Consider the following 14,146-nt stretch of genomic DNA (forward strand, 5'->3'; position numbering starts at 1 on the left):
CATACTCTGGACTCTGGACACGAGCGATCATGGATCAAGCATAGAGTTAAATCTGATGTTATTTAAGTTAAGAGCTAGTTACTGTATATATTGTATATATATACGATATTGTTACTGCTGAGTTCTCAGACAATTGAACTGCCAATGTTCAGGTCAATGTGTTCAAGTCTGCATTTGTATTACTTGAAGCCAATTATCCATCGTTACGCCATTTCAGCTATTACTATTATTCCTAAGGCTACTTTTTTCATTACTTTTAGCAAACTGTTAAACCATTATTTTTTTGCCATTTCACCATTTTTTAACATTACTTTGAGCTTCCTGTATCAACCATTTAACCATTGCCTGTAACCAACGCTTTTAACTTATAACATGTATCATTAAAGCTCTCGTAGGCAGCATATTTTTGGCATCATTGGGCAAAAATTCCATAATAACCTTTCAGCATATTGTCGTATTCAAGTATTCTGAGAGTAAACTGGTTTTACTAAAACCAAGTGTGGAAACGGGTCAGGCTTAGCATTGTGTCTGGAGAAAGTGAAAGCAGAAACGGCAGAAAATCCTGCAGAAAATGTGGTAAAAGTACCACATACCACAAAATTTGATTTTTTTTTTTTTGTGTGTATACATGTGGGTTGGAAAAGACTTCCAGACAGGTCATATTGCATTGGTTTATGCATTTATATTCATAAATATCAGGGAATTCTTCCACATATAAGGCACATGTAGTCTCATCTGAATATCAACTGCGAAATGAGGAACAATAAAAACTGGACTGATTAGTAAGATTCACCCATGCAAATGATCAACAGTCTCTAATATGAACATTATTAATTCACACATATGTACAAAACAGTTTTGGTAAGCCAAGTTAGACCCCTGATGAGAGCAACAACAAGTTGGAGAACTCAATTTATCGGCATCCCTCAGGAAGAAGAAGAAAGCAAACAATTGGGATTATTTTATCACAGGGGAAAGGAAGAAGGGAATATGGGGCACAGGAGTTGAGGCTGCCATATTTGTTATTTTGGTAGCTAATTTTTTCCTACAGGGCATGAAGTTTGCAACTACATTGATTTCAAGAGTTTCTCTTCCCGTGCAGCAACAAGCCTGTCAAGATACAAAGTGCACAACCGGTTCTGACTGGAAAAGTGTTTTTTGGTTTTACTGACTAAAACAGAAAGCGAGTTAGTGAGCGGTGGCGACATTGTGAGAACGCAGCCAGGAATGATGAATGCAACCATCAATAAGGAGGACAAGGACAAGGATTTAAATAAGCTCCCGGAGTCTTTCAGTGGTGTCAGTTCATGCCAAGTTATCAGTTTGACAGGCGTCACTACGCAGACTGACAGTGAACGTCCCACTCCTCCGTACTCGACACCTCTGTGGTCTGGTTCTCTGGCCCTGATATTGAGGTTTCTACATGTTCAGGTTCATCATTAGACCCATTGTCCTGGGGTTCGCAGGGCTGATGTACTGCCTCTGAGTGATCAACAGAGGCTCGTTTAATTGGAAGCCATGGAAGGTCTGATTCAGCGGACGGGACATTCAGCGCCAGAGCTGCCTCTTCTCCTTCCTCCACCGTGGAACCCAGCTCTTCATCTTCAACTCCCTCGACCTCGTGCCCGGCCTCTTCAACAGGACTCCGCCCCTCCTCCAGCTCCAAGGCGGCTCCATCTTCAGTCAGGGTCACCATTTCTCCCCCTCTCCTGTCAATCCCATTCGTCTCCAAGCCCACGAGAGGCTCCAGGCTGTTGAGCAGCGCAGGTGCGTCTTCCCTGCTGACGCCATCTGTGCCAAGGTCGCTGCCAGCGGTGTGGCATTCCCACAATGATTCATGTGAACTTCTGTCGCCTGACACAACTGGGAGAGGGAAGATGAGACAACTGGTCATTTTAATTACTCACTTGATCTGACGCCATAGTTAGATCAGCAAACAAGTACTTTTGCCGAATTGTGCTCCTCTGACGGAGTTACGGGAGGGAAGGTAGCTGATTTGTGTTCGCTGGCAACATCAACAGCAAAGAAAAATACCGACTACAACTGCTTTGCATTCGTACATGTGGGGCTGCATAACACACTCGAACAGCCAGTGTAATCTAAATATGCTGATGGACCGAGATCAACAATGTCGTGCCTTGTGTTTTACCTAAAGAAATTAGGACAGGATGAAAAAACCCTTTGAAAGGAAAACATAAGGAAAACTTTCCTCTTTTCGAGTTGGACCACTGTGTCAATGCAGAAAGTTATTTCAATTACTTATATGACTGAAGTGCTTCCATGGCAACAGGCTAAATATAGCAGCAGTGCCCCAGACAAGGGGATGCAAGACAAGTGTGACGCCCCGCATCTTGGCAATAGCAACAGCTTAGTTCTGCTTCTTCGCCAAAATATGCTCTCACTTTGGGGATTACTGACCCATATTTGTGGATGTGCAGGCAAAAAGGTTAAAGACTGCACATAGAGTCCCAGCCACCTTTCCCCACACATACATACACGGGAAAATACACACAGGAAGAAAGCAACATTACTTGAACTGACATCCATATTTATGGGCCCCCCCGCCATCCCCCACCCCCTTTCAAAGAGAACACGGCAGAAGTTTCTGAATGTCAGCGGGCGAGAATTTGCTTCACATTTCCAAAATGCCATGGCATTTGGGCAGCTTGCACCAATGAGAGGCGGAGAGGAGTGGAGGCGGGAAGGGAGAGGACTTGGGTTAAACATGGAAGATAGCAAGGAGTGTTTAGCACGCAGCGGCTAATTGCAGTGTTTGTGCCGTTAGCTGTGGGAGAAGCCAGCTGCACACGATTACGCACTCACCTTTGGGTGGCTGCACTCTGGGCTGCATGTTTGGGTGAGACGTGGCAGGTGTTGGATGGAGCTCTGGTTGAAGGTTTTCATTCAGCGCGATACTGTCCCGTGCCCCTGCGAGACCGAAATGAAGGAACAAACACTCCCCGTCACTGTCACATCCAGATGACAACAAAGAGACAAAGTAAGTGGTGTGAGGAGTTTTGAAATGTTTGAGCATGTCAGGACTGGATGGAGCTCATCCGAGCGCACGTACGGCGCTGCGCCGTGTGTGCTTTCACACGGCGTACAAACATACACGCACGTATGCATTGCAGTGCTCACAGGAAGTGGCTCCAGTTCCCTGTCATCTGTCTTCATTAGTGATGGCTGCACGCCTCTTAGGCTGACACCATATGCTACTCATAGGAGACTGTGCACTATAAACCAGACATCACAAATACACACATGCACACAACTGTATTCGCATGCATACACTGGAGCCTGTGAGTGTGCATATCAGCCCGCGCCTTCACAGAAACCCTGTGAATAGGCCTGTTTCTGACCACTCAAGTGTGAGACACAAAAACAAACAGAAGAATGAGAAAATGGATGACTGGGTGACACGATGCGTGAGAATCATGAATGGTGAACGGAGACCATATTGTTATGAATACGGTCCATATTGTTATGCATGCTCAGTGTTGACACTGATGTGGGGACAGTGAGGGAGAGGGTGGGGTGGGCTGTTGGGGTCCCGAAGCTTCAGCGTACAGACTGGTGGCGTCAGGAGGAGCAATAAAGTTGATGTTTGTCGAAAGAGTTGTCTTACTTCTGTTAAAGAGACAGCAGTTTCAATCGTGATGTTAGACTGTTTTAGGATCAAACCTGTTTAGTGTTTTTTAGTCCTAAAGACGATTATAATAACTTTGACGATCCCAGGTCAAAACTTCAATTTGTCCAGCGCTTTGGTTTGTGACCAATTCACTGCAAAACGAACAGCATTCCCATCAGCCTCAGCTCTACTTTGTGTTTAGTTCTAATTAACAAATGTTAGCATGATAGCAACTCAGACAGTGAATCTGGTAAACATGATGTTAAACATCAGCATGTCAGCAGATGTTAACATTTAGCTTGAAGTGCCACTGAACCTCGCTTGTTTCAGAGAAGCTCGCATGAATGTAGACTTGTAGTCTTGTTTCTCCTAAAGTTATATATTGATATATCATAATTTACCACTTCGCTCACAGCTGGATTCATTTTGTAGAGAAAATAAATGTATATCTTAAATGTTGGATATCATACAACAGCTTTCACAAGACAAGAGTAGGCAGTTCAGCAGAGGGAAAAGTCATTCAGATCAGAAAGGTGGCCTGTCGCTTTAAGACTACTTCATCCCAGCGCAGTCTTAAAGTTTTTCAAGGAGTTCTGCAGCCTGCCTTTTAAAGCCAGTAACAAGGTGGCGTTAGTTGCTGGTATGAAGAAGAAAGCCCAGACTGAGCACAGCAGAGTGTCTCCAGGAGCCATGCAGCACTCAGGAGGAGGCAGGAGGGACCAGCGGCTTCCTTTAAACCTGACTGGCAGCTGCCTGTCCAGCCATCAAACCGTCGCTCTCACACATTCAAGCTGGATTCTCAAAAAGATTTCACTGTGTGAAATGTGAATAAGAGTGAAATCTTTTGCAAACTAACTACCGACAACCGGTTTCACGATGTGTTCCTGAGCTCATGTAGTAACATCCTTTACACAATCATGTGTTACCAATGAACCTGTTTACCTGTGAAATGTTCCAAACAGGTGTTTTTGGAGCTCTCCACATCTTTCCCAGTCTTAAATTGCTCCTCTTACTTTCTTGAAACATGTTACTACATATTATGAATATCCTGTATATGCATATGCACCCATCCTGCAAAAAAATTGTCTACAGTCACATGGTTAAATCCTACACTGAGATGCAGTGCTGTCTGGCTCTGGGGTGAAAAGGAAATGCCTTCCTCTTAACTGGCAAGTCTGTCACTGGACCCAAACAGAGCTATATGGACGCACTCTACATCCACCTCTGTCTATTCAATAGCTGACGCACACTGACAGGCTTTCACTTGCTGTGTTACATTTCAGCTTGAGTCCTTCAGCAAGTGGGGGCTGGGGGACTGCAAGACTGGTGGGGATCTATCAATCACAACTTTATCTGACTCACTGCATCGATGTCACTGTTATTGTTTTTGGCTCTCTCTCATCCGCAGACAACGCAGTCACCTCTAGTGTTCTCCGGTCCGCAGGTAGGCAGCCAAGGCCCTCCATCCTATCCTGTTTGCCTTTAATATCCATCAGCCCAACTTCACATCACATCAAGGCCACAGACGATCACATCTCTCTCTATATTTCTGTCTCCCTAACTGTGGTGGACAGCGTGGTCGTCAGGCACTCTGGGCCCTCGCCTACAAATTCCCTAATAACGGCACATTCCCCTAAATGTGTTTGTAATGTGGGCAATCATTTTCAGTAATGGATGCTTGTCAGTTTTATAGCGGTGAGAATGACGGTCTCATGACAGGGCACCTCCATTCAGCCGCAGCCCCTCCACCTTACCGCCAGGTTCATACACAGCACAACATCGCCCTCCAGTGGCGAAAGTGGGGAACTATTTCCTAGGTGGACTGTCTTGTCTCCTGGTTGGATTTGGAAATCCTTTTCAGACTGTGCTAAATGCAGTGAGTTGCTGCCATGTGATTGGCTGATTATGCTATTTCTGTTAACAAGCGATTGAACAGGTGTACCTAATAAAGTGGCCAGTGAGTGTATATCTTGTCCTCACATGGTTTATGCTTCGAATTCCTGCCAGCGTGAATCTGACACCCCATTCACACCTGGTATTAAAACGGGATCTGAATCCCATTTTTTCCCTAATCCCTGATCCGATCCTGCTTTTTGCGTTTACACCTGGTTTTCTATACATTCTTACTATCCTCACTGAGACTGAATCTGTGTCCTCCAGAGCAAAACCTGCACATGAGGCGGCAGCAAATCAGGCCCAGACTATTAAAAAAAAAAAAAATCAGGGAATTTTGTCACTGTCAGCAAATGCAATACATTAGGTTTTTCCTTTCTTTGAATAAAAAAATACTGCCTGTCGGTCCCAGCGTGTCGCAGTGCTGCCGTATAGGTTACTCTGTAACTACATAAATCATATGCCTTGTTAACAGCTGATCAGACGCACAGATAAGTGCAATGCTCATCGTAGCACAGGCAGTTATTTCTTACTCAACATCACTCCTTTCCCTCCTGTGTTGCTTTCATTTTTCAGGCAGTTCGCTTGAATAATGCATCTTTTGATGCTTTCATGGCGCAGATTAGACATATATCCAGTTCCAAAGAAAAAAGTCAATTCCCACACACACTTATCATCTCAGCACTGATTTCACAGAATGTACGCTGCAGTGCATTTTATCAGTCATTAGAGGCGTGTCTCTTTGAGCCTTCTCGCTTGCTCGCTCTCTCAAATTTGACGACCTCTGTGTTATGTTAGCTAAAAGCAAATACCTGTGCCGATATGTACAGATACGCATTTTAATACCAGGAGTGAACGAGGTCTGAACGCATGCTAAAATGAATCCAGAAAACAGTTGTGTGCTGCCTTAAAAAAAGGACTCTCCTGCTCTTAAAACATGCCAAACCCCAAATATTCAAAAAGAGCTTTTCTTTTTTTTTCCTTGGGTGCAAAATTCATGACAGATCCACTAGACCAAAAGGATCAATGTGTGAGATTCAGGCAGCCTGCTTCAGTCAATGGTATCATGAACACACACGAGCGGGTGGTCAATGGAGTCGACACATTGTAAACGGTGGGCATGAGGTGACACGCTTTCTGGGCATCTGCCCAGATTTATCCTGGCATGACATAGTGGAGGGCATGGATGGGCTAAGTGGGGCAGAAGGAATACATACTCCCAATTCCCACTGATACGCGGTAGGTCAAGCCTGAGACGCAGCCAGGGAGAGAGAAAGACACACTGTTATGAACATAAAACCTCATTATTGGATTAAGATATAAAAAGAGAGTTTTCAAAACAAGAGATGCAAAAGCAACTTATGGCAACATGTTCGAAAAAACACATTATCTTCACAAAATGCACAGTTTGTCTTGAGCTTACTGCAATTAACGCTCTGTAAACACACGCACAGTCACGCGGTCATGTTTACGAATGGTGTGTGTGCCTTGCTTCACAGTGAGGCACAGTTAAGTTTCTGATCATATGTTACAGCTTGACAGCCATTTAACCACAAATGCAGCTATAATTTTACCCTCTGTATTGAAAATCACTGTTTAATAACCGGATTGCACAGAAATTTTCAAAAAATGTGTTTAATAAAAGGTGATTGATGAACATGATTGTTTTCTCCACAAAGCAAAATAATTACATCCATAACAAATGACTGTGCCACTGAAACACTGTTTAATGAAAGAGAATATACTGTTTCACCAGTTGTTTGTTTTCATATCCTACAGCATGAAAGATAAGAGTTACTGTCAAATTACTGTTATTACTCTGTATTTGTTTCATAATTGGACTGTGCTTGATGTTAAATCATGGAGGGCTCGTTTGAGGACTTCAACAAGGAGAAATTGAACGCTTGGTCGTGAGACTCACCTGGAAGGCTCCACAGTCCTGAAACCTCCAGCGTCTTCAGCTTCCTTTCCAAATCTGCAACTCTGTTTCCGAGGATCCTGCAGTGCGATGGTTCAGGTTACCAACAGAGAGTGTTTGCGTGCGCTCGTGTGTCACAGTGCAGTGTTTGCCTTGCAGGTGGAGGAGGATTCTCTGAACAGGCAGGCAAACAATCCAAGTGCGTTACCTGTTGGTGTGCCTCTGGTGCTGGATGACCAGGTTCTTCTCGTGGATGGTCTCCAGCAGGGCCGTGGCCAGGGACTTGAGGTCAGAGATGGACTGAGGTGTGGCTGGCAGGCTGCAGCCCTGCTCCTCCAGGAGCATCTCCTGGACTGAAAAGGAGAAGGCGAGGAGAGCGGGGAGAGGAAAATAGGGGTGATAGCAGATAAAAGAAAGAGAAACAGGAAGAGGAATAGAAGGAGGGAATAAAAAGGAGGGAGAAAGCTATTTTTCATGTGTGGTCATATGTGTTTATGATGCCATGGAGGAAAACATGACATCATTCATTAAAATGCAACCTGCTGATGCCCCAATAACACTTTCAACACTTAAAAAATTGATACAAGAGAGAATATGGGAAAATAACAAGAGACGGAGAAAGCAGCATGACAGGAGCAAGACGGAGATGGAGAGTTAGAAACAGCTGTCTGCTAGGTGACACTTTCCTAACTTTAACTCCGGAGCCCACTGTGCTGCTTCTGCCAGCGACTGTCAGTCATCGTGGCAGGCTCATTTCCCTGCCAGTGGTGCTCTCCACCACTCAGAATACAATTAGTAACCCAGCTGGTGTCCGAGCGGTGGCTTGAAGGATCGGCAAAAAAAATAAAAAAGAACAGACTTACAAAATCTACATGCTATGAAACAGAGGAGGCGCACACTATATTACCGGCCGTCAAATCGTTTCAGATCAGCAGCTCCCGTATCTATTTATGTCAGAGCTTCAGAGAGAATTCAGAGGGAGTTTTCACCTTGTTTGGCTGAGAGGACTCCAGTGAGGGGGCTGCTGTTTGATTTCCCAAATGTGCTGGAGTTTTTCCTCCTCTCGAGAGCCGTCTGTGGGGAGGGAGAAACAAGAGTGAATGGAGCGCGCCCTGCCACGCTTGATGAACGTTTGAAATAAAAGCGCTCACTTTCAGCGCTGAGGCATTAGAAATCAGCTTTTGGGAAATTAAATGGATTTCATCAGGATTCGTGAGCCTCAAAATCAGCTTCACGTTTCCATTTTATCAGTGGCACTCAAAGTGTACCTTGTACTTCATGATGTTTGATTTCAGCAGGTTCACCTCCTCTTGCAGTTGGCTGAAACGCTCATGCAAGTACCTGCGGCGACACAGATCAAAAGCTGTGCTGAGCACTTTTGGTTCATGAGGGTAAGAGTCATTTTTGTGCTGGTGGACGACTCTGCTTCCTTACTTGTTCTCCATGCAGAGGGCGTCCACATCAATGATGCGCGCCTCACGGTTTCCCAAGATGTGGTTGAGCTCCACGTTGAGTCGGTAGGCCTTCTCCCTGAACACACTGCGCTCCGCCTTCACGTCCTGCAGCTCGTCTGTCAGAGCCTTCATGTTGTTCTCCATCTCCTCCATCTAGGAGATGGTAGCCAGGCAAAGAAATGCTTGTAAATTTACAGCTTTGTTAACTAAAGCAGAGTTTGCTGAGAGTGCACTCGCTGTTTTCAGCAATCAGCAACTGAAGAGCTCGTCTACTCTTCTACGGAGGGACAGTACGGTTCCATCAAAATCATAACATCCAATACAAAAGCACCGTCGCCTCAAACAAGAGTGAATATACTCAGCCTCATAAGTGGCAGTAGTGAGAATAATTCCAGAAAGTGAGGCATGCTCCTGATGTCAAATGCAAAATATTCATCACTTGTATTGTGAAAGGGCTGCATGGTGGCGCAGCAGGTAGTGCGCGTGCCTCACAGCAAGAAGGTCGCCGGTTCGATTCCCGGTCAGGTCTTTCTGTGTGAAGTTTGCATGGTTCTCTCTGGGCACTCCGGCTTCCTCCCACAGACCAAAAACATGCTGTAAAATTGCCCCTAGGTGTGAGTGTGAGTGTGAATGGTTGTATGTCTGTATATGTTGCCCTGCGATTGGCTGGCGACCGGTCCAGGGTGTACCCTACCTCCCGCCCGTTTACATAGGCTCCGGCCCCCCCGCGACGGCATAGAAAATGGATGGATGGATGTATTGTGAAATCTGCCACAGGTGGCCACAACTCCAGACAGACAGAAACCAAAAGGGAACTGTCAGTGTTTTGGATGTGCATGTGCTTATGTGATGTGATACCATCTAAAGTTTGAAAGGTTTTGATTATTTGAAAAAAAAAAAAAGGAAATGCATCAACCTGCAGCCCCGCTCTCTCTAGCTGGTGAACCAGATCCTCCCGTTCGTGAGCGGGGAAATGGCGTGTCCCCACCTCCTCGTCCCCCAGCCTCTGTCGAGTAATCGTCATCCTCAAGAGCTGCAAAAAAAAAAGTTAAAATTCACTGCTTCCCTCAAACACATGACTCGTGCACTGGACTGAGTGAGGGGGTCAGGTTTGTGTGTGTGCTGCGACCGGTGACCTCACCTTGTTATCCCCCTGGGCCTCCGCAAGCCTCTGAGTCAGCTCCTTCACCTCCTCTGCAAGCTGTTTCGCTCTGTCTCTCGAGTCCCTCAACAGCTGAGCCAGGTTCACCTGAGGAGAAGGTGAAGAGGAGGAGTGAATGAAGTGAAGGAGAAAGATAAGGAGAAGCGACATGGTCTGAAACTGCAAACAGCTGGTGGCCACTCGATCTGTCATGGAGAGGGGCCAAATGCACCGATGAAACCCATTCAATTAGGGCCTTTTTTCCTCAGGTCAAGGAAATATATGCACAGTAACAATTGGTGACATACAGAAATAACTGCTAAAACTGCTTCTATTAACAGCGTTTGAATGAGTCGTGCATCATAAATAGATTTTCAAGATCAAAAGGCTGCAAGGACAAAGATAAAAGGATTATACTAAGCAAAAACACACTGATTATTTCTTGGCTATGGCTGATTTCACAGCTATATTAACCTTGTTGCAGCCTCATCTCTGACTATCAATTCATAAATACTTATTAACAGACATCGTTATTTCACAGACGTCTCAGTGTCAGCAAAATCATAGCCAAGATGATACTGTTACCAATGGACCTGTTTACCTGTGGGATGTTCCAAACAGGTGTTTTTGGAGCTTTCCACAACTTTCCCAGTCTTTAGTTGCTGGGAAAGTTGTCAGAATAAGCAGATATTTACAAAAATCAATGAAGCTAATGAGGCAAGACTTTACATATATTGTCTTTGTGCTGTTGTCAGTTGAATATGTGTCAATGAGGATTAGCAAGTTATCACATTCTGTTTCATTTATGTTTCACACAGCGTCCCAACCTTTTTGAATCAGGGCCGTTTATAAAAAGCAACATAATGTGCAGGTCGGCATTGTCCTCACAATGCTGATGTTTGTTTTTTGCCCTCTAAAAAGCAACACTGCTTCTTAGAATGCAATTCAGCAGCCAACTCTTCAATTAAGGTTGTCACAGCGCCCTTGAAAGCAGCACCAAGCAGAGTCCTACAGGACTCTGACGACACGTAAACACCCTCACATTTAATCTGACCATCAGAAGTCTGCAAGCATCAGACAGAGCTAATGAAAAGGTTGTCCAGTCCAGTGTTATTTAGTGAGCATATGATCTGTATTTGCTTGGTATTACGAGGTTGTTTGTTCATGGAAATCTTGTATTTGATGTGAACTCAGGTCCAAGAGATTATCCTCGTCTATCATAACCAACATAACAACCACACCGTAACAAAATGAAGGCAAATATGTTCAGCATTAGCGGCTGTACGAAGACCCTCAAAATCCACAACAACTTACTTGATTGCGTTTTTCTGGTGGCAAAGAAGGGTCCCCATCCTAAAACATGAAGAGGTATGGAATTAAAATCATCTCATACAATTATTATATGACATTATGCATGCTGTTAAACACCGTGCACGTGAACAAATAAACACCACCTTGAAGGTCTGAACCACTCACAATGAGCTCCCTGTACTTTTTCTTGAGGCCCTGGTGGCGCTCCCTCAGCTGGTTGGCCATCAGCTTGTACTGGTCTCTCTCCTGCTGACAGGTATCCAGCTCCTTGGACAGAATGAGCAGGGCCTCTTTCTTACTCTCCAGCTTGCGTTTACACACCAGGAACTGCAACAAACGCAGCACACACAAGGACAGAACTGAGAGTGGGTGGTGGACACAGTCCACTGTTGGTCCCCGAGCTCTGTGTGTTAATTCCAGGACCACAGGAGCAGGCATGTATATGACATCCATCTCTAACACCTACTGTGTCGTCCAGCTTGTTTTTGGCTTTAAATTCCCTACAGGCTCCATCACTGGATAGAAAAAGTCAAAGCACTGAGTTGGAACTGACCAGTTCCCAACAGGTGGAAAAGTACACACTAGAGCCACGTGTTTAAAGTATAGATAAGACCCAGCAGGAGGAACAGAGTCGAGCTTGATAGCTGTCAGATCAGCTCATAACCAAATGAAACAGCAGCTGCTGCGTTCAGGAGTGTGAAGTAAAGCTTGTCGCTCAAACATGTTCATCCCTGATGTTAGTGGTTTATACACACGCACACACACAATGAATTAGACAACTGTTTTGTTCCCCCACTGAACAGATTGTCTGTTTGGTCTACAAAACAACAGATAATAGCAGAATATGCCCATAGCAGTGCTCTAAAACTCGCTTGTTTCCGCTTGCTATATTACAAATAAAAGCAGCAAATCCCTCCAATTTCTGCCAAACAGGTTGCCAGTTAATTTTTTTCCTGCTTTATCATTGCAGCTTCACTCTTGTGCTCTGTAACGGTCATGGTTGGATTATCACCAGTTCAGATATGACACGATCAACCAGTCATGAATCCACCTGCAGCGTGGAAGTTCCTAAATAATCACAGCTGCATGAACAGTCCCTGAAGGCAGCACGAAAATCTAAATATCGGACTTTTGATTAAAATATAATTTGGACGACGTTCACCAGCTGGTGGGTCACTCTGCATTAAGCTAGCCAGCTGACTGTTATGCTGTGTTACCGTGGAGCTAAAATAGATCTAAAAACTGCTTTTTTAGGGGGTCATTTTCGTGAAGAAATTCCTGCGGTGCCAATTACGTTTTCGGCTACCACTGCGTTATCACCCCCCAAAATACATTCATACCTGTAGCCTCGGTCGAACCTTACTCTCTAGGTTTAAATGACTTCATGCTAATAATGTTAACAAGTCAATGTCGCCCACAGGTGTGTTATATCTGGGCTCCATACGTGTTTCGGAGGTGGGCAGGAGTGTTCCTGCATTTGCAGGCAGACACGAACACTGTCGGCCTGACAGAGTAGCATGCTAGCGTACCCCATTAGTCAATCTTTAGCCGGTCTTTCTAAAGACGGGAGTAAGTTAGAGTTTTTTTTCTGTGGCGTTCAGCAGCTCCTCCATCCATGATGACAAGTGACCGGATCTCGTTCCATATGGACGACGGCGCAACCGTCAAAATCAGCCCGTCTCCGCAACAGCTGTTGGCGGTCTTGGCCACTCTCTTACCTCGCTGACAAGCCCCTGCCAGTCACTCTCGCTCCTCTTGGAAGACTGCATTATCCGAAATATTTTTGACAAAGTGTCAGGACACACGCTGCCTCTCCGCCGCCGTCCGACCTGCCTCTCCCCCGTTTGTTTATCCTGCAACGTCACTTTTTTTTTTTTTTTTTTTTTTTGGCTCTGCCGTCAAGCTGCGCGGAATGAAAACAGATTAAAGAATACGACTTCCGGTACAATGTTGAAACGAAAATGATCTTTGAAGAAAAGCAGTTTTCATTTAAATTTAGATTTAAATCAAATGTCATTTTAAACTTTAATGTAAAACAGTGGGCATCCTACATTATTCAAAATATATGCGCCTGAAGAGCAATTAGAAATAACACAACGGAAACTTAACAAGATGTCCTTCATAATAAAAGCATTACATATGTACAGTATGTGTTGGTGTTTCTCTTTATGAATTTTGTCAAGTGAAGGTCTGAGGATTGAAATGTTAGGAGAGTACATTTGAGATTTCTTGGGATTTGGGATTTCTGGCACACCTTCACCTGCTTCCAGGGTACATGGAGAAAGGAGAAGTCTGAAGATGTCAAAACTCCAGCAACTCTTGTGGTATAAAAACTTTATTAGGGTCATCATAAAACACATTAAAAAGAACATGTGAATAAGATCAGTAGGAAGCAAAATAAATAAAAATGTTAAACAACAGAATAAAAGACAACCAATCATACTCATACATGTCAGGCAATGAGGCACAAGCACATATGTGTTGGGTGTCATACAGTGGCTTTGTTAAGAAAATAAAAGAACTATTACAAAGTGAGCTTTCACTGTGACAAAGTAACTATACATGAGAGGGGAGACTTAACCCTAAACCAAAACATGATGAAACATATGAAATTAGATTTTATTAATATGTTGATACTCAACAGATAAACTGAAATTGTGGGGTAGCATTCAGTAAGCTTAAAGCTAAATCACACAAAAGCATGTTGTAAAGCTGTTTATACTTTTTATATTGCGATACCATTCAGAAAATGAGTAGGAGAATTTTAAGACTTTTGAGTTGGTCAGTTCATTCTTCCACAC

General features: G+C 44.3%; 1 protein-coding gene across 2 annotated transcripts; it reads right to left on the reverse strand.

The window, feature by feature from the left end:
* Positions 1 to 658: 658 nt before the first annotated feature.
* ccdc149a (coiled-coil domain containing 149a) lies at positions 659 to 13,214 on the reverse strand. Of its 2 annotated transcripts, XM_070993516.1 has the most exons (13): positions 13,064 to 13,214; positions 11,511 to 11,672; positions 11,349 to 11,387; positions 10,035 to 10,142; positions 9,810 to 9,926; positions 8,874 to 9,046; positions 8,708 to 8,780; positions 8,429 to 8,513; positions 7,648 to 7,792; positions 7,443 to 7,519; positions 6,739 to 6,771; positions 2,824 to 2,928; positions 659 to 1,863 (listed from the first exon to the last, which is right to left on the reverse strand). In XM_070993516.1, the coding sequence occupies exons 1-13, from the start codon at positions 13,112 to 13,114 to the stop codon at positions 1,337 to 1,339; spliced, it is 1,695 nt and encodes a 564-aa protein (XP_070849617.1). In that variant the 5' UTR covers positions 13,115 to 13,214; the 3' UTR covers positions 659 to 1,336. The 2 variants fall into 2 exon arrangements, with proteins under 2 accessions (XP_070849617.1, XP_070849618.1); XM_070993517.1 differs by lacking the exon at positions 6,739 to 6,771.
* Positions 13,215 to 14,146: the final 932 nt, after the last annotated feature.

This window comes from Chaetodon trifascialis, chromosome 23 (assembly GCF_039877785.1).
Source record: "Chaetodon trifascialis isolate fChaTrf1 chromosome 23, fChaTrf1.hap1, whole genome shotgun sequence".
NCBI lineage: Eukaryota > Metazoa > Chordata > Actinopteri > Chaetodontiformes > Chaetodontidae > Chaetodon > Chaetodon trifascialis.